The sequence below is a fragment of the Numida meleagris genome, chromosome 6 (assembly GCF_002078875.1).
Source record: "Numida meleagris isolate 19003 breed g44 Domestic line chromosome 6, NumMel1.0, whole genome shotgun sequence".
Lineage (NCBI taxonomy): Eukaryota > Metazoa > Chordata > Aves > Galliformes > Numididae > Numida > Numida meleagris.
This window is the reverse complement of record NC_034414.1, coordinates 35,356,086-35,379,102: the sequence shown is the minus strand read 5'-3', so window position 1 is coordinate 35,379,102 and position 23,017 is coordinate 35,356,086. Positions and strand designations below refer to the sequence as shown.

General features: G+C 38.9%; 2 protein-coding genes across 9 annotated transcripts in view; one reads left to right on the top strand and one right to left on the bottom strand.

The window, feature by feature from the left end:
- LOC110402101 (translation initiation factor IF-2-like) lies at positions 15,722–17,805 on the bottom strand. 2 transcript variants are annotated; one of them, XM_021403808.1, is made up of 2 exons: positions 16,710–17,805; positions 15,722–15,807 (listed from the first exon to the last, which is right to left on the bottom strand). In XM_021403808.1, exons 1-2 carry the CDS (start codon positions 17,253–17,255, stop codon positions 15,805–15,807), a joined length of 549 nt encoding a protein of 182 aa, XP_021259483.1. In that variant the 5' UTR covers positions 17,256–17,805; the 3' UTR covers positions 15,722–15,804. The 2 variants fall into 2 exon arrangements, with proteins under 2 accessions (XP_021259483.1, XP_021259484.1); XM_021403809.1 differs by having other exon boundaries at positions 16,743–17,805.
- The window catches only part of HECTD1 (HECT domain E3 ubiquitin protein ligase 1), a 55,452-nt gene continuing 48,958 nt past the window's right edge, over positions 16,524–23,017 (top strand). For all 7 annotated transcript variants that reach the window (XM_021403791.1, XM_021403788.1, XM_021403787.1 and 4 more), the window contains exons 1-2: positions 16,524–16,670; positions 18,718–19,021. In XM_021403791.1, the coding sequence (XP_021259466.1) occupies positions 18,882–19,021 (140 nt within the window). In that variant the 5' untranslated portion in view covers positions 16,524–16,670; positions 18,718–18,881. The remainder of the gene's footprint in view (positions 16,671–18,717; positions 19,022–23,017) is intronic.

The window sequence follows — 23,017 nt, the reverse complement described above, 5'->3', positions numbered from 1 at the left end:
CAAGGAAACTAGAAAGACAGGTCATGGCCAGATGCACCAAAGTCTGTGATGACATGGCAGGCCTTCTTCTGTTCTGCACAGCACAATGGTAAGTAAGGGGGATCAGGGAAATGTGCATTATATATGTACATACCTGTTCTGTGCCAAATGCTGGCTTAGGTGATCTGTGAGAAGATGGCTGAGATGCCTTCCATTTTCCCTGGAGAACCAGATGTTTTGTTCCACACCTTCATTGCAGTCAAATCTGTAATTAGCACTGGCTGTGCCAAAAAAGAATTATGTAAAATTTGTCAGTTACTGATCTTGATCTCTTCAGTCACTTCTTTCCCTTCAGAGCTGACTTGGTACAGGGGTTTTTCTGTTTGTTTTTCCCCTGGCCACTTCTGGAAGAATCCTAGAGTTGAGACTGAAACAACTCAAGTGTTGTGCTGACTATAAAAGTGGCCAAGTGTATTGCTGAGAATGTTACCTGCTAGAATAGCTGTATGTGGTTACTTTTTTCAGTTGTGTCGTGTAATAACAGCAGCCACCTTTTTCTCTTACACTATTTCTTTTTAATATTGATAATAAAATCTGAAGAAATCTTACTTTGCTTTAAGAAGCATGCTCAAGTTGCAAGAGAACCAAGCTACGCTGTTAAAAGCCAGCAATTAAAGTTCAGAAGAGCTTAGTCCTGGATTTTGTAGGGAATCTCACTGCAGGAGCTGATACTTTTTAGTCAGACTGCCAAGTGTGTGATTGTGTGATTTGATGTCAAGTCGTGTAGCCACATATGGCAAAGCTCCATTTCGAACATATTCTACGAAATGTGAATGCAGAAACAAAACAAGATTCATTGAAGAGAACAGCTGCCAGTTGTTAATGTTATCAGTGCTTTTCTGTAATTTGCAAAGTAGGATTACGTGCACGGGTTTAATCCATGCAGATAATTTATCCACATAGCTAGTAAAAATACCGCTGCCCTGAGCTGTGCTTTATTATGTACACTTAAAATAACAAGTTGAATGATCACATGAATAAATTTACTTAAGATTTTATTCATGAATGTTAGAATCTTGTTTCAGTTGGATATCAGATATCTTTGATGTAGCCTTCTCAATTTACTAAGTACCTGTGTATATATATATTTTTTTCCCCTGAAGAAGTAAGAAAGACCACAAAGTAGTTTTGGCTTTAATTCTGCTCTTCTAAGCATAACCTGGCTCTCAAGTTCTTATATTTAAAGAGACAAATATAAATGAAGAGTCAACCATATGCTTAGCCATGAACGTCTCACTTTTACCACTACAGCTTCCTGTGCCCCATGCTTCCTTGCTGATTGATTGTTGGTTTTTTTTGCCATCTTTCTATAAGCACCAGTAAGCTTCCATCCAGTAATTATTCTGTGCAGTGAAGGTTGTGGCTTGCATGCATGTTTATTTTGTATATTTCCACTGTTTCTTTAAAGTCAAATGTTTTTGTGTAACAAAAGGTCCTGCTTATGCCCAACATTGAGTATACATAAATATTACATCACAGAATGCAATATATGTGGTATACAATAATTATTTGCAGGCAACTTTCTGTTGCCTATAAAGTGAATAAAGTGAAATAGGCAGCATTTCTAAGGGGCTTGCTTAGCCCAGCACTGCTTAGTTTCTGATTTGCTGTGTTCAACCTGCAAGGTTGCTGTGATACAGCGTCCTCTAAAACTTCATCCCTAATCTTACTGCTAGGTGCAACCCTTTTTGGCTTTGGCTTCCTGCAATGTAATTCCATTTTATTAGTGGGTCATAAGGCAGAAGCTTTCTTCTGCAATTGCATACTGTTTCTTAACCAACAGTGATTTAAATCAGTCAGTACCTCTTTCAAGCTACTACTACTACTAATAATGTTTTCTTTCACTAGAAAACTTAGCCAATGAAATTCCAAGCAAGAAAACATAGTAAAGGGGGAAAATCCTTAAAATACAAACACCGTTTGTTCAGTCTTTAAATAAAAAAACATATAGCAAGGTAGGTTATTCTTCTCTGCATTGTGGTGTCAAAGAACCCAGAAGCGTTGCACCCTTATGCGCTGAATGTGGTGTTGTTCAGCTGCTCTCAAAAGCTGTGATCCTGTGGGCATTGCTAGACACTGCTTTCTGTATAGGTAACTCATGTGGCCTGCTCACATGCTTCTTGCCAAGTAAATTTTCTCTCAGTATAGAGTAATAATGCAATTGCTGTTGAGTTGCAAGCTCTGATCCTTAAAAACAGCCAATAGAATAAAGCTAAACTGTATTTCCATGCAGCCAAGTCTTCAAAAATGTACTAAGATTTGTCCATACTTCTCTTTGCTTAGCAACATTCCGAACTGTTGCTGACGATGTCACACAAGACTCCAGTTAACTAAGTATTTAACAAGCAGTTCATTTTCACATATGCTGCTCCAGCTACTAATGACAGCAATGCATAATATCAAATACATAAAAAGCATGTCTGATAAACTATTACATGCTTCATCTGTCCCTTAGATATTTTTAGATGTATAATACCAATAGCTGATTATGTAGAATAGAATAAAAAAGATCTTATGTCATCTGTGCAAGGAAACCTTAAATGCCAGTGCTATGCCACCAAAGTTTTGTGGAGGTTCTCTTGGTTTTGGTGTACAGTCCTAGGTTCATTTTTTTTCTTGAAATATTCTCTGGATTTTCTGGAGAGTAAATGGTTTATTGCATTTAACAATGAAAAGGGAAGTGATATCTAAATATAGCAAAAGTAGGGCTGAAGAGTTTTTCTGAGGAACAAGGCAAAACAAAAGCAAGCTTCCAAAATCTTCGTAAGAAATCTATGGCAGATTAACCCAAATTCACTTACTCTGTAGCTGAATATAAACTTTGTTGTGTGGTCTTATTCTTATTTCTGTAGTGCCAGTCATCTTAAGTGCAGAACTGGACTCCAGAAGGCAGAATGTGGCATCAAATCTCTGTTCTCTGCGCCTGCATCCTAGCTGCTTAGTGAATGGCAGCACTCACAGGAGGAAACAAGTCACGATGATGAGTACCAGACATAGTAGAGCATGTTCTCCATATGCGTATTACTATTTGTGCCAAATTGTTCGCATTCTGCACAGGAAAGCCGTCTGTTTATGTAGGTCATGTTTGCAGGTGAGGAGAGTTTTTCTGAAACTTGGTGGTAAGAAGCTGAATGTAGTAACAGAAAATATATATATAAAAAAATCCTATTGTAAGTCGCCACATTTTATGAATAACAATTGTCTAGCCTAAAATTGGATTTTTTTAAACCAATGTTAATATTCATGCATTAAATTTGATGTGAACTGTCGCACTGCCAATGAAATGCAAGGTGGAATTGCTGAGACACAGTTGCTACTTGTGGGATATGTTTCTTTTACAGCATAGTCTGGAGAAGATTTTGTTTATGGTATTTTTGTAAGCTTTTTATTTGTTTATTGCCAGGTGCCTCATTTCTCACCATGTTTTTTCTGGGGAAAAAAAAAAAAAAGAAAAATAGAAAATTTTGTATAAGATGCTTTATGTGGCGCTACAGGCCTTAGGGCTTTAGGGATTCTGGAAACTATTTTGATTAATACCTAAAATAGAAGTTTTGTGCATTTGAAAATGCAGCCTATTATTACAAAGGCGTGTGCTCTTAACCTTATCTCCTTTTATGCAAGGTTCATGGCAAACAACAAAGAAAAATAATTGTCAGAGTTGTACACATGTTTTACAGGAAACAGGTACAGTGATAATGGGATCAAACTTTTGTCACTGAATTTACCTGAAATATAGTTAGAGAAATTTTTAAAAAAAGTCTGTAGGAAAACTCAGTTTTTCTTTTATGATAGTTCATCAGATATATTAAGCAAGCAAGCAAGGATGGCACTGGGATATGAACAGAGGTAATAGGTGAAAATTGTTTTTCATATTGAATCTGAGGCAAAACACAGTCTAGCTACAGCTTACTACTTACTTGCTGCAACAAACAGATGTGCTTACCCAGTTTTTGTTTATCGCTGCAGCCGTCATTCTAAAACAGTCACATTGCTGAAACTCTACTTTGATTTCATTCATATTGTGACCGGTTCTGCCTGAGGCATAACTGCCTAAACAATACTGTTGTCTTTTGTAGGCATTGGGAAGCTATGCTGACTTTTTTTTTTTTAGTCCATATTCTTTCTTGCTCCACTGTGAGGCCAACAAACCTGGGAATAATATACTTTTGAAAAACAAGAATTTTCAAGCTAGTTGGAGGTAGATACTCACAAATACAAATCTGTGATCTTTAGCCACAAGTGATCTTTCATTCTAGGCTCCCTCTAAAATGAGCAGTAAGAACAGATACATCAGATATATGTGGACCTCTGAACATCAGAGGCTTCTATGCTGATTTTCCCACATCAGTTTGGAGAGATGGCAGAAAGGCCATGCGCACAACCTTTGTAGGTGCAAAGAAGAAAGATAATTAGTACGCATGGTAGGAGCTACCAAAGCAGTCTTCTACAGCTGAAGGCATCTGAACCTGGGAAAGATATGAGTGAAAACTTTTTTTTCCAAGTGGGCAATTGAAACCAGCCTTTCCAGGAGGTTTCTTTAAGTACCTGCTCACAACAGTTGCCTGGTCTGGGATCACGCTGCAACATACAACTCCCACAGCTCATGAACACAAGTTGCATGAATGCTGCTCAGTAAATGCCAGCAGCCTGCATCCATGCCAAGACCTGGTAATCAAATGCAACTAGACTTTGTGAGTTAAGCTCAATAGATGCATAGACCTGAGCTTGCCTTCAAAGTGGTCTTCACCATAATGCAAACATGTCTCTCTCTCTCCTTTATGTTCTCCAGAGCAGTGATTGTTGAAGCCCTGTCATTCCATCTGTATTTGTGTATTTGCTCAGTATTGTGCTCAGTTTTGTGTACTTGCAACAATATTCAGAACCATGAACTGAAATGATTCAGGATAAGAAGTGGTGATTCAAAAACATGCCTGAAGCTTTTCTGATCAAGACAAAAGCAGAAAGGATGTTGGACTTAGTAACTATAGAGCAGAGAGACTACTGAAGCAGATACGGAAGATCAGACAGTTAGTGCAAAGCTTCTGTGAGCAAGAAAGTGAATAGGGAACAGGAACTTAACTTGCTCGCTGAGTACGAAATGAAGAGCATGGTTGCAATGCTTCTGTGTAGTTACGTGAGAATTTTTCCATTACATAAATTTGTGGAAAACTTACAGTGTCTTTGACATGTAAGTGAGAGACCCAATGAGCTCAATGTGTCTGCTGCTACCTTTGGAAACTGGTTGTTCTAGGCTGCTACTGCATCTTGGCTGAATCAATCAACTTCACAGCTGGTGGTCAGGATCCAAACTGGGATTCTTCAGTGCCATTATTTTCTCCTTCAGGATGCCATGAGTACATTAACAGCAAGGGATTCTCCCCTGATTGTGTATGTTTGTAAAGCTGTACCTAGATGACAAACAACTCCCCCCAAACAGGTGAATCTTTTTAATGTTTTTCATATCTGTGTACCTCTAGTAAGTGCAAGAACTGCACAAGACAAGCAAGCATTTAAAATCCAATTTCTGTTCAGGCTAATATCTCAGAACTACATAGAACTCACTGTTAGAGATCTTTACTGGTTACGTTCCTTACCTTCAGCCAGCCAACACCCAGCTGTGACTCAGTGAGTGACTTCTGCTCAGTAAAAGTGCTGGAGGGCAACATACCCCAGACAAGTGAAGCAAGAGAGACTCCCGTGAATGTGAGGCAGGCCACTGGGAAAAACAGCAGCAAAGGCACCATTACAAAGGTTGCAGAGGAAGCAACAGTATTCTTGAGGGATTCTTTTTAAAATCAAATGAATGCTGAAGGTTAAGAACGGGACAGAGAGGAAGGTAGGGCGAAGCAGAACAAAAGAACAACGGACGCTACTAAGGCATATGCAGTAAGAGAAAGAATAGTAATTAAATCAGTTACTTGGTAAAGTCATTGCTTCAAAATGGCCTGTGTGAGATACATGCCACCCACCTGCTGATGTAATAGCAGGTCAGAAACTCTCCTACTCATTCTCACAAAAGGACACAAATTCTCAGGAAGGACTGTCAAGCAGGCAATCCCCTGGATTCTAGTTTCCCACTGCACCAAAACAGGTGAGTGTTCCTGTAGGGCTAGATTACCATATAGATTCATTTAAGATGCCACAAAGCTGTGATCTCATATTAAGATGATTGTTTAATTTCACCTGATTATTATTATTTTTTTTTAATGAGTCACATTTCTGATGAGGGCACTCACCTAGTATATGATGAGCCACATTAAAATCCCATAATCCCGGTGTTTATGAGTCTACTCTATTTCATAGCTGACTGGAATCCTATACGTGCTTTACTTTACATACGAAACTACTCAGATTTGTAAAGTTTCCACAATTTTATTATATGTTACCTGTGCTTGTTCTGTTTTGCCATGTCCATTATTCATAATCAGGAAATAAAAAGACTGTCAATCAGCCCTGTAAATCAAAGCAAAACACTTTGTACTGTGCAGCACAGGATGAGGCAACTTAATGACATTATTATAAGAGGTAATGGAAACTTACATACGTGTAATACTGAGAATCTATACCTGTTGCCAACATATGCAAGCAGCTGTAAATCAATCGTACTCTCCATGGTCTCTAAGCAAACTACAAAACTAGCCAGAATACAGACAGAAGCTTAATCAGAAAGCTGTGCTACTTCCACAAAAATAAGAAAATTATTAAATAGTATGCAAAGCAGGAAGAGAAATTTGAAAAGTATGTAACTAATCAACTGCCACAGCAGACACTCAATCTTGTTTCCATTGTCTTCTGAGTATTGGTTACAACATCCACACACATATACTTTATATGTTTTCACTGAAAGATTTTGAAATTACTTATGAGGAATTACCTGAGTTGCAAAATTTTGCCACTGTTCCTAGATTAGGATTTTAACTTCAAACAATGGTTATTCTTTGAAAATGCAGGTCGTTTTGGATGGTTTTGAGGGATCAAAAGAATTCAAAGAGAACTGTGAAGCGCTTGCTATTATTCAGTGGCAAATGAGCTTTTCTAGGGCAGGTAGATGAGAACAGAGTGCACTTACTGGTTCCTGCTTATTGTAATCCCGGGGAACTGCCAACTGTCTCTAATTGCTGGCAGCACCTCAGTTCCTTGAGGGCAGGGAAGAGAGGGTAAATATCCTTAGTCTTTAATTGTGGCTTGTTCCTATTCCCCTATTCTGAAGAGATTTAAACTGTTAGTCTGCACAAAGTGGGGCCTAAAAGAGGAAATGATTTTCAAAAGCACATATAAGTGTGCAAGCTTCCCTTTTTGGGAGAGAGGAGAAATAGAAACAAATCAGGAAGGTATAAGAAAAAGCTTTCTGTGAAGACTGAATATTGGTGTGCCATTGGCCATTTCCCTACTAGCACCCCTATCTGAAAAGGTCTATTGGCAAAGTGAGAGCTTTGTGGCCCTTTATAGAAATATGTTGAGGTCACAGGGACTGTTGTCCTGCAAACAACCCTGCAATAGGTATGGATTACTACTAGAAGACAGTAGAGTCAGACGTTCCTTTTATAGAATAGAAAAAGTTGTGTTATCACTTCATAGTTATGAATGTTTTGATGCTTGCATCTTCTAACCATTTTAGGAGACATTGAGGTATCAGTCCCAGAATCCTGTTTCTTACTATCACTGTTAATCAAAGTAGAGAGGAAAAGCAGACGGGGCTTCAATCTTGAAGTCTGTCATTATCAACTTTATTATTTAAAACAGGATATCCTGTTGCTATTGCATAGTTCTTGCTGAAGTATACATAAATTGCCTAATTCTGAATACAGAAATCTCATCTTCCTTGCCTGACACCATGAGAAGTCTCTGACTTTCAAGTGTGCTTATGGGCTAACTTCTGCACCCAGTTACATGTAAAAACATCTACTGATTTCATCTTGAATTTCATATATTGGTAGGGTACAATAATGTGATGGAGGACACAATTTACCTCTAAATATCTGTCTTAAGACTGCTTCCTGAGACTACCTGCTTGAGGTAACCGGCAAGTATATTTGCATATGATCTGTGGCACATAATCAGTTTTTTGAAAACGTTGCTTATTGCTTTCCCATAGAATTACTACTAACGCTACAAGTTGGGCAGTCTTGCTTGGTAGAGGCACCAGCCCTGACTGTGAGACTGGGCTGGATTCTGTCTTTGATTTGTTATCTCAGTTTCCAATGTGGAAAGAAGCTCTGACTTGGTGTAAACTGGAAAGGCTAGTTCCTTTCTAGCTGTGCTCCCCTTCTTTCCAGCACAGGTAGCAAATATTTCCCTCAGTGTCTTGGTGAATCATCCCTGGGCTGTGAGATGCAGGCTGGCTTGTATCTACCCTTGATTCAACTGTAGATGCAGTTTTGCTGCTTCTTTCCTCTTGGCTTTCTTTGCACAATCCAAATTTAGTTTGCTATAGCTGGGAGACTACTAACATGTAGAAGAGGGGATGTGGGACTTCAGAGTTAAACTATTAAGCAGCTTATAAGAATGGGCTACATTACTCTCAGACCTGTTTTTAACTCCTCTGAATTTTCTGTTTACAGTATGGGTGGACACATCTTTTATCATACACATGCAGGAAGGCTTAAGCTTCAGTAAAGGCCTTTCTGTCATTTTGATAATAAAAATTCCTACTGATGACATAGATTCTCCACTAGCGAATATCTGAGAATCGGTAGCATGAGATTCAGCAGCCGCAGGCTACTTCTTCTCCCATCAGAGTCAGAGCAGTGACTGGAACGTAGACTAATCATTGTAGTTAAGCAGCTATAATTATATACATGAGAAACTACTGCAAAAATTAGGCAGACAAATATTTCTAACAACAGAGTTGGCCCAAACAGGCGAGACCTTACAGAACTACATTTCTTTTCAAATAATTTAGTCTACCATTTTTAAGGCTGTCATTGTGTGAAGAAACTGGGTAGAAAACATTTTTGCTTTGTTGCAGGCTCAGACACACAGTACTTAGTCATTTTAATAAGTTACCTGTATTCACCGTGACAAGTGTTTACACAGAAAATTATATGAATAGCAAAACCCTAACGAGCTAATATTTTACAGGAAAAAAACACTCAGCAACAACAAAACCCTAACACTATAACATAGAAAAAATAGTAAAAGCACGTACAAAATGCTTGCCTAATAAAACAATGCTGGTGTCTTACCATAAGTAACTAAGAGTCAAAGAAAACAGGTCACTGAGAAAAGTCTTAGCCACAAGAACTTAGAGTGGGCATTAGATCGCAGCTGCTCTATATCTAGCCTCACTTTTCTGGGAGTATTGATATTGAGTACACAAGAACTGAACTACAAAATCCTGTGCAGTAGTTGGAGTAACTTTGAGACCTATTAATTGAAATCCTTTCATACTGGTGTAAGTTAATTGGTTGCCAAATGGTATTACATTCAGTACAGCAAGAAAAATGGGTATGAATAATTTATCTTGTGCTACTCTCTCACTCACTGTGTGGATCTTAGAATAGAATAGCTAAGGAGTTAAAACATAGGGATGAAACTTCTCAAAAATAGGTCAATAGCTATGTGTTACATGCCTTAAAAAGAAGGCACGCTTATCGTCTTCATTATGTTTAAGCGGTGTTAGATAGGTAAGTGAAAGCTCTTAGGAAAATAATTTTATACTGATACCTGTTTTCTCTTAATGACAGCTTTATATATGAATTTTCCTACAAACTTGCAGCTCTGCCACAAAACTCTATACTGTCAGATCAAAACCATCTTCTTTAATTGGCCTGGATTGCAGTTTGAAAGGCATTGAGCATAGGTAATGTTTTTGAGCCTTCACTGCAGTATGTTCACTTTTTCCTTCTGCCAGAGGTGCTGTTTAATCCAATACAGGCCTGGTATAAATACAACTGAGATGTAAAGCTTCTCATTCAAAATCTGCTTCTTCTCAGATTTCCATCGAAACATAAATGTATTAATTTACTTTAAGTATCTTGGGGAAGGTTATGTTTCTCATCTTTTTTCTTACACAAGTGCTGCTCCAAAAGTAATGCCTCCTGTTTCATTATGTTGGCCCACAATGTCAGAGGCAGCTGTTGGTGGTGTGGCAGTAGAGCTTGAACCTTCCCGCCAATATTCCATCACACTTTGTTGCTGTGCAACAGATGGCAGCAGTGGGGCAGATTGACAAAATGGCGTCTGACATGGAAGTTCATATGAAGCACTATAGTGAACAAAGAATAGAACTGGATCCTGTTGAAGTTCATAGAATCACAGAATAGGTTGGAAGGGACCTTAAAGATTTTCTGGTTCCAAACCTGCTGCTATGAGCAGGGACACCTCCCACTAAACCAGCTTGCCCAAAGCCCCAAACAACCTGACCCCAGGCCTCTCAGAGGGGGGATGCCCTAGCCCTCTGAATCACCTCCTTCAACCTACTCTCTTTGTCTCTCTTTGCAAAATCATGCTCCCATTTTTAGTCAGTTCTATTTAATACACTGGTCACTTGTAAATAAGTCCAAAGCTTATAGTGCAGGCCAAATTCCAATACGTGTACAATTTGATCTGTATTTATTAAAAAATATGAGTTAAGAAGAAATCAGATACATAGTTTACTACCTGTAATACATTCCTTGGGGAACATAAGTACAGGAATAAGGACTTGAAGGCTTGCAGAGACATGTTTTTACCTTTCTACAACAATTCTAAATAAGGTAATTTCATCACTTCTGACAAAGATATAAGCTGTATGGAATGGCAGCTTTCCTATAAACCAATCAATCTGAGGTTTAATTGTGAAGTATACATTACATTTCCAAAAGAATAAACCATCACGAGACTACAATACTTTCTAATTTATACCCAAGACTCTAAGGGAAAGTAATTTTTCCTGTTCAGTAAATTACACAATTTTTATGTTGTCTGTTCCAAGTGCCATAGCACAGTGCTAGTATTGAACTTTGCCATGTTCCAACTTAGTAATGAGTTATCTTTTTCTGGTTTGAATGAAGAATGTAGCTCTTACAGTTTAGTAACTAATCCAGTAATTCAGGTTTTAAGAATTCAAGCTTGTTTCTCCTTTTTGCATGTCAAAACATTTTACAGTGGTGAATGAGGCATAGTTTAATTACAAGAAAAGTAAAAGGCATTAAAAAGGTTTTATGTCTGTAAAAATTACACTCTTTCCAATAAAACTCTATGTAGCTGTGGGCTTTAATCCACAAATATAAAATAATCATTTGTTGATCAAGACTCTTCCTTCTCATTGTACATATGTCTTTTCCCCAACACAGATCATTGAAGTTAATTTATAATACTTCGTTCATACTTTGGGAGCTACATCAAAGCTTGGGAGGGTTACACGCATGTTTTAATCACATAACAAGGGAGTAAAACTAGAAGGAACAAATCTCAAATCTTAATTTTCTGTTTTGGAATGTTGTAACCTAGTGTGCGCCATTAAAAATTTTGATCTTGTTGATCTTTCCCTGCATTTGTCTTGGATTTAGATTTATTGGCATTGTGTACGTTACTCATAGATGGGGTACAGTTACAGCCTGAGATACAGAACTGCTGTCTAATTTCTGCCTCCCTTTCCTTTTGGCAATCAGGTGCAAGGGACATGAGTGATGGCAGACTGAGGTAAAGGGTTACTTTCTGTTGTATGTAAGTGATACAGGTAAACTAAGATAAAAGGAATTAAGCAATATGAAGTTCACCCACTTCACACTGCCTAGCCTCGAACAATAAAACAGTGAATTTATACTTAATAAATAAATCCACATAGGTGAGTTAACTTAGGAAAAAAGCACTATATTATATATGTTTTTGAATTGTTTCATTAAAAAAAGGTAATACTGGAGTATCCACAGTTTTCCAAAATCTGTGTTCTCTTGTACACTCATTCACTCAATTCTGAGGATAAGAACCTCCCAGGAAGTTGAAACTTTACCAAGGAAGAGTCTAACAAAAAGAGCAATGACTCAGCTGTGTGCTTTCATAAACACCAGCATGTCACTCATACATTTATCACATCAACATTAGTAACATGCTCACCACATCAACATGTGTAATTGCAACACTTCAACTACCAAACAGGCAACCTCTCAGACAGTGCTTGTTACAGCGGATTGCCTAAGACTGCACAAAGTAAACACACCATGCTTTACAGCTGGCATACGATTGTTCTGTGATTGCCATGGTTGCAAAAGTCAGTACTTGCTTTAGGAAAGTCAAGATGCTGACACTGTGTTTGTGCTCGCTAGTCTTGTACAGCAGTGAAGTAGATAAGAAGGGAAAATTATAATATAGGAAGATTAAAATAAAAAGCTTTCACCAATTGCATTTTATTTAATCAAAAACAGACAAACACCTCCTCCCCCCCCCCCCCAAAAAAAAACCACCTAAGTTTTGTAGAGGAAAATCTTTTTAACAATATGCTTAAGAAGTAAATTAAATAACGAAATTCTATAAAACTAAACCTTGCTTGTTACAGCAAAGAAGTTTCTGTCCGTGGTAATTTCTGGCCTCCTTGGTTTGAAAAGTGTAGTCAAAGTTTATTTTTCTTTAAAAGTATAACATTCATCAAGAAAACATGTATGGAATTATTCACATTCTGTCTCAGGAGTAGTAGGACCTTTCCGTGTTTCCTACTACACTGTTGTGTGAGCGGCAGAGAAAAACTGTTAAAGCAAAAGGATAAATAATCTGCAAACATCCTGTTTTATTTGGCTGGGCACAACGCTGGCCTTTAGCATAAACTACTCAATTACATTTGTGTAGGTGTTCAGGGTCTGTTTATGTCACACTCTAATCTATTTACTCTAGAAGAGTGATATTTTTGGAAACGTCAATTTGGCATTTGTACAAAGCTGGGCAGCAAGGCTAACAAAAACATAAATCATACTAGGCTCTAGCTTCCATATCAATTAAAAATACACATAGTAATCTGAGATGTCTTGTTTTGTTTTAATTGTAGGTGTACTTCACTTTTATTTTGGCAAGAGTTTTATATTTTCTATAACAAAACGCTAATCATTCCCAGACCAAGTTTACAGTCCTTACTACCACACCATGACATCAACATTACTTACAACAGACTTTTCCTTCTGCCACCAGCTAACTCTTTATAGATAACACCAGCCTGAATTAAAAAAAAAAGCAGTAATAAATACATTTTTGAGCTTCAAGTAAAATAAAGACAATATTTTTCTATTCTGATATTTTACAAAATTCTAGCCACATGACGACTTCTCAAATAGAACTAAAACATTCTGAGAATACCCAAGATGTCTTCTTACAAAGTAATTCTCTCAAATCAGCTGTTCTTCATAACATACGTCAGAAGCTTTATGCATCAGAAATTCTCCAGTCCCTGATCCTTACTACCCTTCCATGACATCCTCTGCAGTTTGTGGGTCCACAATATAATATTATGCTAGCAACTGCACTGACGATTTCTTTTTTAATGGAAGTTTTAATTTTCAGAATTTTCAGATAAGTTCACAACAAAACTGATGGTCATTATCATGCTCCACAAAGATTGACTCCCTGTGACCTTGTTACCATTTCACAAAAGCATCCTCACTCATTAACACACGTGGTCTGCTCAAACATAGTCATAATGAGGAATGTTCTTTTACAGTATTCAGACTTTATATAGTAACATGTCTAAGCAGCTCAGTGTTCCATAAATGTTAAGATATTTCTGATTCCAGCATTATGATCTTGGTAGGGTTTTTTTTTTGTAGTTGTTTTGGGGTTGTTTTTTTTTGCTTGTTTGTTTTTTTAAATAAACGAGGAAACAGACATGCAGTGACTCAGGGGCTTGGGCAAGGTCATACATGTGTGTGTCAGCTCGTATTAGAATTAAGGTTATTTTTTAACAGAATGAGTAATATGTATGTTGTACACGTATGATGAACGGTAGTTGTTTTTGCAGGTTTCACACAAATTTCATTGTAATCTTCAAAGCAGTTATGACACATCAGCTCCATTACTTCTCACTTCAGTATATGGCCTTATTTCTTCTGTGTCTAACTACGTAAGAATCCTTCTCACCCAGCATGCTTAGGCCTAGCACTAACCAAATGAGCTGGAAATCTTGGTTTTTGAACTTTGTTCATCAGAAAATTAATATGAAAACAAATAATTCCATAAAAATGACTTAGGCAATTATTATTTCCTTCTTACCAGCTAACTGTAATCTTATTTGCTAGTGAGTTTTCCTCATATTAAATACCAGAGAGCACTCATTTCTGAAGCGACAGTTCTAGTCTATACAGGTGCTGTACACAGAAGGAGTCTGAAACAGCAGCTGACAGGCAGTGTTCTCTGTGGTAAATCCAAATGGAGGATCCTCTGACAACTGCTGAAAATATTTGCAATGTCCATTGAGTACATGACACTGAAAGTGTAAATCAGACCTTGAACATATACATAATAAAAGGTAGACAATCAATTGAACGGAAATTATGTACTGAGCAGAATATTTTTTTTCAGATTTAATTCAAAGGGAGGAGAAATCTCCTCATTATGAGAAAGAAAAATCACTAACACATTCTTATATATTATGAATGAATCGCAATGAAAAAAAATCCTAATCCAAACCAGCACCTTCTTTAATATTATATATATATATATAAAACATGGGGGAATTAATGCAACAGGATATGCAAGTATTTTAGACATTTAGGAATGAAGATGTATAACACTAAAAGTTATTGCCAGTATTTTTAAGCACTGTACTCCCATTAAAAAGTATTTTAAACACACCATTTCTGTTCTCTGCGTGTACAATACTGTATCTTTTGTCTTTGCTCCAAAGTTGGTCTCATCTTCTGCATGGACAATCATGTACCTACCACGAAGCAGGAAGTGCAGCCTGCAACAAGAGCAAAGCATCAGTTTGATTTTAGTTCTCAGTAATTAGAACTGAAAAATACTATTTGACTTTGGTCTTCAGGTGAAATTCATAACATTGCTTTAATTGAAACCTGTCTTCACAATAAAAAGCAAACTATCATGTGACAGGAGTAGTAAGGTCATGTAACAGATGCGGTTCTCAGAAGTTTGGCCTAATTCTGCTGCCACTTCTGTACCAGTGAAAGTGAAAGAAGATCAAGCTTCTAAATTTAAAGACTGCAGACTCAGCTGTCTCAGTGCCTCATGTCCTTAACTTTAAGCCTTTAAGAAATCTTTTTCACCTCTGAAGGACAAGCATACATGAAGGACATACTTCTACACCACATCACGACTGGAATAAGTGGCAGTTAAGAGGCACAGTACAGGAAGACACTTACATGTCTTAGCAATCAGAAACAGAGACAAAGGAACTATTGTTTCTTGTACTGAGAAAAAAAATTTAAGTATTAAAGAGAAAACTTTCTAAGGGTGTTATTACAACACTAAACAATAAAAATGTCTGCATTTGGTACATTTTAACAGAGCACGCCTGTTACTGCCTTTTTGTTCAGTGTGTAGTTTGTCTAATGACAGGAAATGTCTGTGATGTATGCATGCAGGAGTGACATACAACAATCTTATTTACTGTAGTTATATTAATAGGCTTAAATTCCTTAGAAAAACACACGTGAGCCTACAGAGATGGAAGTCATTTTAAAGATCTTTCACACTTTTAGTCCTTCATTTTAGGCATGCTGCAATTTGCTTCATTTTCTGACAATATGCAAAATAACTTGCCTTACTGCAGCATGCGTCACAGGGGATTTTCTGCCTCGAGAACTGCCACCATCCAAACACTACAGCTGCGATATCTCAAGCTCACTGCAAGATAAGGGCATGTCACAACTTCTGCTCCGAAAGACCACTACTGCTACACTTAAACCCATTCATCCCTGCCATCGTAATGGATGTACTGCAAGCCGAATTGTAAGTTTATTTTAAGGAATAATAAAAATGGCGCGAGTTGAATCGTTCCGTAAGCATAAAACTAAAATCTCTACGCAGGCCGACAGAGCAGCTGAGCCGGGTGCCGCCGCGGGCAGGCCCCAGCGGGCACGGCAGATCTCTCCTCGGCGCCGAAGGCAGCCGGGCCCTCGGGAGGCCAGGCACACGCCCGGGCACGGACGCCGAGGCCGGCACCCCGCTGAGGAGATCTTTGCGCGGCAGGAAGACGGGTCAGGGGCTTCCTTCAGGCGTAGAGAGTTCAGCCGAGGCCGGGCACGGCGCGCCACAGGGGACGGAGGCCCAGCGAGCAGCCCAGGGTAAGCCCCAGGGCTCGGCCCCTCCGCCCCGAGAGGCCGCCGGCCTCGAAGAGGCGCCGCAGTGCAGCCCGGAGGCGGCCGTGCAAGGGGAAGCGCGAGGCGCCGACGCGGCGGTACGAGCTAGCGGGGGCCGTGCCCGCCTGAAACCGTTCCCCCGCTTCGGCGCTGGGAGGGGGTGGTGGGAGGCGCGGGCCGCTCTCACAGCGTCCCTAGCGGCAGCGCGGCCGGCGCCGGCTCCTCCCCGCGGCCGCGGCGCGGCTGCCTTCCCCTCCTCCCACCAATCCCGTGCCGGGCGGAGCGCCATGGATGCCGTTGGCCGCCGTCTGTTCTGGGGCTCGGGCCGCCGCCGCCTCGCCTCTTCCCCCGCCTCCCCGCGGCGCTGAGGAGGGGTCGGCACTGGCGAAGGGGCTCCGGGAAGCCGAGGTGAGCGACGGGGGCGGGGAGGCGCGGGGCAACCTTTACCGGAGCCTTTCGCGAGCCGCCGGGCCGGCTCACCCCGCGAGGCCTGCGGCTCGCCGAGAACTCGAGCGTCGCCGCCCGGTCCGGTGTCGGCAGGCCCGGGGGAGGGGGCCGAGGCCGCGGCCGAGACGCGGCGGGTCCCATCCGGGTTTCCTGCGGGAGACGGCGGGGCGGTGCTGCCCAGAGCCCCTCGGGCTGCGCGGGGTGGCGCGAGGAGGCGGTGTGAGGGCCGCTGCGGGGTGGGAGGCCGCGAAAATCCCCTCGTGCCGGGCCGAGGCCGCTGGGGGTGCGCGCGGGCCCGGGCCGCCGCCGCCGGCTGTGGGTGAGGGCCGCCGCGGCCTTGCCCCTTACTAGAGCCGCCCTCCCAGGAGCCCGGCGCTGCCCTACTCGCTGCTCGGCTCTGCGCTGCCGTCTGCTCCCGGCCCCTGAGTGCGCGGACGGCAGGTGCTGCGCTAGGCTTAGTCCGCTCTCTGCCTCTCCTAAATGTCTCGTTCCTGCTTTCTTCACCCTTCCTTTCCTCCTCCCATGCCGTAACACCCCTAGCCCCATTTGAAGTTAATCATTTAATCGCATTAAGGAGACTACTGTAACTACAACGCGATCTTATTTGTTATTTTATTTAGTTTAGAACAGGAGATATAGTCTGTAAACAGCTCGGGATTGTAGCCAACCTTTGAAAACGAATTTAGTAACATGAATTACTTCTTACAGTTTGCAATCCAGCAAGATTGGAGCAAAACCAAAATATTGTAGTGGCAAACAGTTTTTGAGTTATCTGTAACGTCTTTATGGCTTTAAACGGTAAAAATTCATGTTTATCCTACTCTGTTTTTGTCATGTCTTGGGATTCTAAGATGTTGTGAAGCAGCGTTGCTAGTTCCATGTCCTTTTCTCCATGTAACACCAATATCTGGCTCTTTTTTTGTAAATTCTCATCTGCCCTTGGTGGAGTTATGTTTTAACTATTAACTCATTAGCAGCAAGTAAACAAGTCAGCAGACTTTGTCCAGATCGGGCCTCTTCCTCCCGGCTCTCCCCTGCCTCTCACATGTGTGAGGGACCTGTCCAGTATTTTTTACTTTCCCATGGGTTTGGTGAACTTATCCTTCTTTTTTTTTTTTTCTTTTTTAATAAGCTGTACTAAAAACCTTCCCTTCGTATTTAGTTTGAAGTCGGTTTGTAACATTTGCTCTAGTTTTTATTAAAAAATATGGTCGTGTTTGCTATCAGATCAAAAATACTTCCTAGCGTTTTTAAGGGACTTTTTTTGGTCTTCAGCTTGCATGTACAACTGTGGCACTGCGCCAACAAACAATGTTGTTTTCCTTATATGTACATGAATTATTTTAATTATTCACTGCATTTAAAAAAAATGACTTGCATATGTTTTTTGTTTCAAAAAAAAAACCCTTAAAAACAGAAGTGATCCTGAAATTGTCTTTTTTCTCTTTTGACTTAAAGAAGCTTCTTTTTATTATATTTCAGTGCTATTTTAAAGGATGAAAGATTCGTAAAACTTCTGCAAAGATTCTTCGTCTTCAGTGTGTCTCAATTTTTTTTGTGCTGTGTATTTTTATTTGAAATATGGCTTTTATGTCTTTCTGTATTGGAATACTTTAGCGGAGAAAGAATCCATCTTCTAGAAAGTTGAGGAGCTTATGAAAAAGAGATATTAAAGGGAATGGGATAGGTATGACAGCACTGTTTGTATTAGCTCTGAGAACGTGCAAAGTAGTTAAGCATGACTTTTCTGTTTATATTTTAAATTTTGAGTTATTTACAAGAGAAAGCTTTAAGTTCTGCTTGTCAACTGGATCCAGATCCAACAAAGTGGAACAAATATATTACAGTTGACTCATAAAGCTTGAAAAAGGAAAAAAAAAAAAAAAAAAAGATTGTTGGTCAAATATTTGGACGTTGTCTTCATGTCAGCCTGAAAATATGCTGTATGTTCTAGAGGACAGCAAATCCAAAATACTAAGGAGATAATTGTTTTTCTTCTTCTTTCCAGGTGAAAGCTGCAGGAGCCTGGGGCTGCTGAAGAGAGGCATCAGTCGTATTCAACTTTGTCTGGCTTGAACAATTAAACGATTTTTTTGGTACTTTTTAATTTAAGCAGAGGTGGCTTTTTTTTTTTTGGTTGGTTGTTTTTTGTTTTGTTTTTTTTTGTGAGCCATGGCAGATGTGGACCCAGACACACTGCTGGAATGGCTGCAGATGGGGCAGGGAGATGAAAGGGATATGCAGCTAATAGCACTGGAACAGCTATGCATGCTACTTCTGATGTCAGACAACGTGGATCGCTGTTTTGAAACGTAAGTAGTTCTGCCTTTCATTTATGGTATGCTATTTTCCTCTTTTGAAAGCTTTTTGATAGTTTTGTTTATAACCTTAAGCATTCATAGCATTCAACATTGTTCAAATTTAACATTCGTAACTTGAGAAACTTTCAGCTTTAAAATGGTCTTAAGAGTCCAAATCTGAGTATCTGTTACAAAATGAAGTGTCTGCTAATGTGTATGTAAAGTACTGTTTTCTAATTACAAATGTAGTGCCATGTGAATGATTCATAGTGCCTGTTCTGACTCATGACTTGATTGTTTAATTTAAATAAATGTATTCAGAGTTGCAACGTGGAAGAGGTTTTTTTTATCTAGTGCTGCTAGACAATAAAAACTTCTTATGAGTTACAACAATAATGATCAACTTTATATATATATTTATATAAGTACCCATACTCTTGCAACGCTTTTCCTAAGAGCTTTTTTTGAGCTCTGCAGACCAAAAAGAATCACAGATATTATCTACTCTTTATAGAAGTAAGTTGCTCTTTGAAGAAAGTTGTTCTTTGTGCTGCACTGTTTCTTGTCTCATTTGTCCATCTACCTAGTATGGAGTCCTTGTTCTCATGCCTTTTTTGTGTTTGTCACCAAGTGCTGATGTGTAACCGCTTCTGTTACTCAAGTGTTGCTGTGCCTTTGTTACACTACTTCCTGTGAGTAGTATGGAAGGGAGGTAGTAAAAACAATTAGAGTTTTTGACATTTATCAGCAGTTAATTAGCAGTGTTGTTATTTTTTTTGTTTGGATTGTTTTGGTTTAGAATTCTTTCCATCATCTCCCTGTATCTGCTCCATTATCTGACATGTCTTTCATGGTCTGTTGGATGGTTGTTTTTTTTTTTTTTCTTCCTAGTTCATATTTTGATACTCTTGCTTCTCTCCTCTCCACCTTTTCTTCTGAAGTCTCACTTTACTTTCTTTTGCTTCTCATGATATGACTGGTGTCTTTCAGATTTACCTTGCTTCGTAGATGTGTAGGTTTAGGAGCATTTAGGAGTGTAACTGTTCTAGCCCTGAAGAAGAGAACAGCTTTCAGACTGTTAGGAAAAGCCATTTGTCTTTCATGACTGCTTTTATTTCAAGAAGTGTAAAATTCATGCATCGTACATAAAACTAGGATTTCTGATAGTTGCGGAACACTGATCAAGTCCTGTACACTGAGTTAGAAGTTGAAATGGGCTGAGCTTGGCCTTGAAGGCCTGATGGGTGAAATTTTGGCATTGAAAGAGACAGTAGGGTGATGCATTGGACTTTGTACCTGTCCCCGTGGACAGTGCCATTTTTTCAGCTCATTTAGTGACTTCTTAATTTACCTCTATACACAAAAGAATTTGATAGTTTAGAGTGAATTTTTCCGTCAAATTCAGGTAAACTTTCTACTTCAGTGTATTTAATCTTGAACAGAAATAGAAGTCTAGGAATGAGCGTTTGAATAGATATCTTCCGTATATTTGAAAATCAGGAGCAAAATGTCAGCTTTTAAAATGTGAAATGATTGTGGGCTTTATATCTCTTTTTTGGAGCAGACTTTCATCTCAAAATAAATGAATTCAGTAGTCCCAAGTGCTTTTTTTTTATTATTATATGTAATGAATGCTCTGATATCACAGTGCTGTGGTTTTAAAGTTAGTTCTGATGTATGAAGGAAACAACATTTAAGGTTATCTTTTACCTTAAATTTTTTTAAAAAAAATTTTTTTTCTTTTTATCATTCTTTTTTGTTTTGAGTCTTAATATAATTTAATTTTACTGGTTTTCCAATTAGTTGATTTTATTATATTTTTTTTTTTACTGTTGTAAGCTTCCTTCAAACGAAAAACAGAAAAGAATAAAATGTGAGTTGGGAAGATGTTATCAAGGTTCCCTGCCAGTTTGTGTGATTTTTACAGCAAAGTTTCAACTGCTAATTGGCACTGTTAGTGCACTGAGTGTATGGTGGTTCTGTGGTATTTGGTGAGCTAGTAGTAGTTCATCACCTTTCAAAGGAAGAGCTACTGCTCCCATTTATCATCGCTCACTGCTGCTTACGTGCACTAAGGAAGCTGAATAGTTTTCTGCTCTTACAGTACATAAAAGCGGAGTATAGAGATGGCTGATAACCACTAAAGGTGGAGCAGCATAACTGCAAATATGGGAGTAGAGAGAAGTACACACTTTCCAGTGGAGAGCTTTTTGTTAGACTGTATCACAGTCTACATTTCAAGGTGACTTTCTTTGTTTTGAGGATCCATGTGAGAAATTGAAAAGTATTTTTAAAATCTTTTCGAAATGAGTTCAAGAAGCCAACGTTGTTGTGTCTTGAGAGAGTGTAATTAAAATAATCCTTGATAATATTTTCAAGTTGATATTCATTAATGCTTTTAAGGAAGTTATTACTTGTCTGAGTAAAAGGGACTATCTGATGGCAGTATTACCAAACACATTTTTCAGTAACTAGTTTTCAAAATGGTTTCAGTGTATGCATGATTTAGAATGTGAACACATTTTTCTGGTACTAAGAAAACAAGTCTCTACACATTAGTGTTTTCTGTTCTGTTAAGCCAGGAGAGCATTCCCAAATTTTTGTACTCCGTGCAGATGTTATTTCAAGATCTTTGAATTGTTTATTGCTATTAATGACGTTGACTAACAAACTTTTAAGGAAATCTTTCATCTGTTGAATTCAACAATTGAAAGGTGGTATTTAGAAATGGTTAATATATTGCAGAATAAAGTAAAAGTTATTTCAGGCATCAGGGAGAGAGACTTCAGTTACTTTGTACCAGTCCTCTTTTACACAAGAAATGATTTGCTCTTACAACGCAAGAGAAGAAAAAGTTGATAATTCTACTGAAATACATCTGGTGATTAAAAGCTGCATATGGTGAGGACTGACAGAGTGAAAAAGACACATGAAAAATACTGACACAAACGCCGTGCCTTTTCCTTGAAAGCATGGCATTGTTTCCAGGCAAATTTCTGCAATCTTTTGTGTGCCATTATATACAGTCTCACTTAACAAGAACGATCGTAAACTGAAATAAGTAAAACAAAACTTAAAGAAAAAAAAAAAGATGGGTTCACGACATTATATTGCAATATTGCAGAGAAGAAATAGTTACTTTGCAAACATTCTCAATGAAATTGTGTATTCTAAAATTAATCATTTGTTTCTGTACAAAAATGGTGGATATTGAAGCTAATCTTTCTGACCAAATCACAGAAATGAAAGTAGTCATCAATGTGCAGTGCTGTATTTTGCGCAGCGTTTTTGCAGTATCACAACACGTGGGGTGGGCATCCAGTGTCAGATCATAGTACCAAATAATTGACGCTTCTTTACTTTTCCCTCCATTTACAAATTACATCTAACTAAATTGCTTTTAGCATTACTCACGTGTTAGCATTAAAATCAATCAGTGGTGTATTCATCTTCTGATGATAATGAGTCACAGCCCCTATTAGTCACTTAGCATGAAGTATGGCTAACATTTCCACGGCAGCAACAGCCGGTAGCATGAGCTGTGGAAACTCAGTGAGTGAATAAAGTGGTTTTGCAAAGTCATGGAACGTGGGAAAAACAGCGAAACTCCTTGTGATAAGTGTTAGTCCCAAGTGGTAGTTAAACAGTGTTCTGTTGAGTCAACTTTAGCAGGAGTTCCAAATATACATTTTCCATGAATATTATTGAAATGGTATTTTTATTGTTTGACTCGTTAAGGGTAATTTTAATGATCTGTAGAGACTATTAGTTACAAGCCCCCATTATTAATATAGGCCTTCTCCAAATATGTGTAGCAACTTTTCTTTTTCCCCTTTTGTTTCACTTTATTTTGGTGAAATAAAATGGAAACTCCTCCGACATGGGTTTTGTGATGCCATTTTCTTTATCTGTAGGAGTAAGTATTTGGCAAGAAAGATGTTATTTAGTTATTTTATTCTAAAAAAAAAAAACCAACTTGTAAAACAGGGCTGTAGTATAACAATCAGT

Excerpts from the sequence above, each read along its gene's own strand:
- LOC110402101 (XM_021403808.1), bottom strand. The coding sequence starts at position 17,255 with ATGGGGCTAGGGGTGTTACGGCATGGGAGGAGGAAAGGAAGGGTGAAG.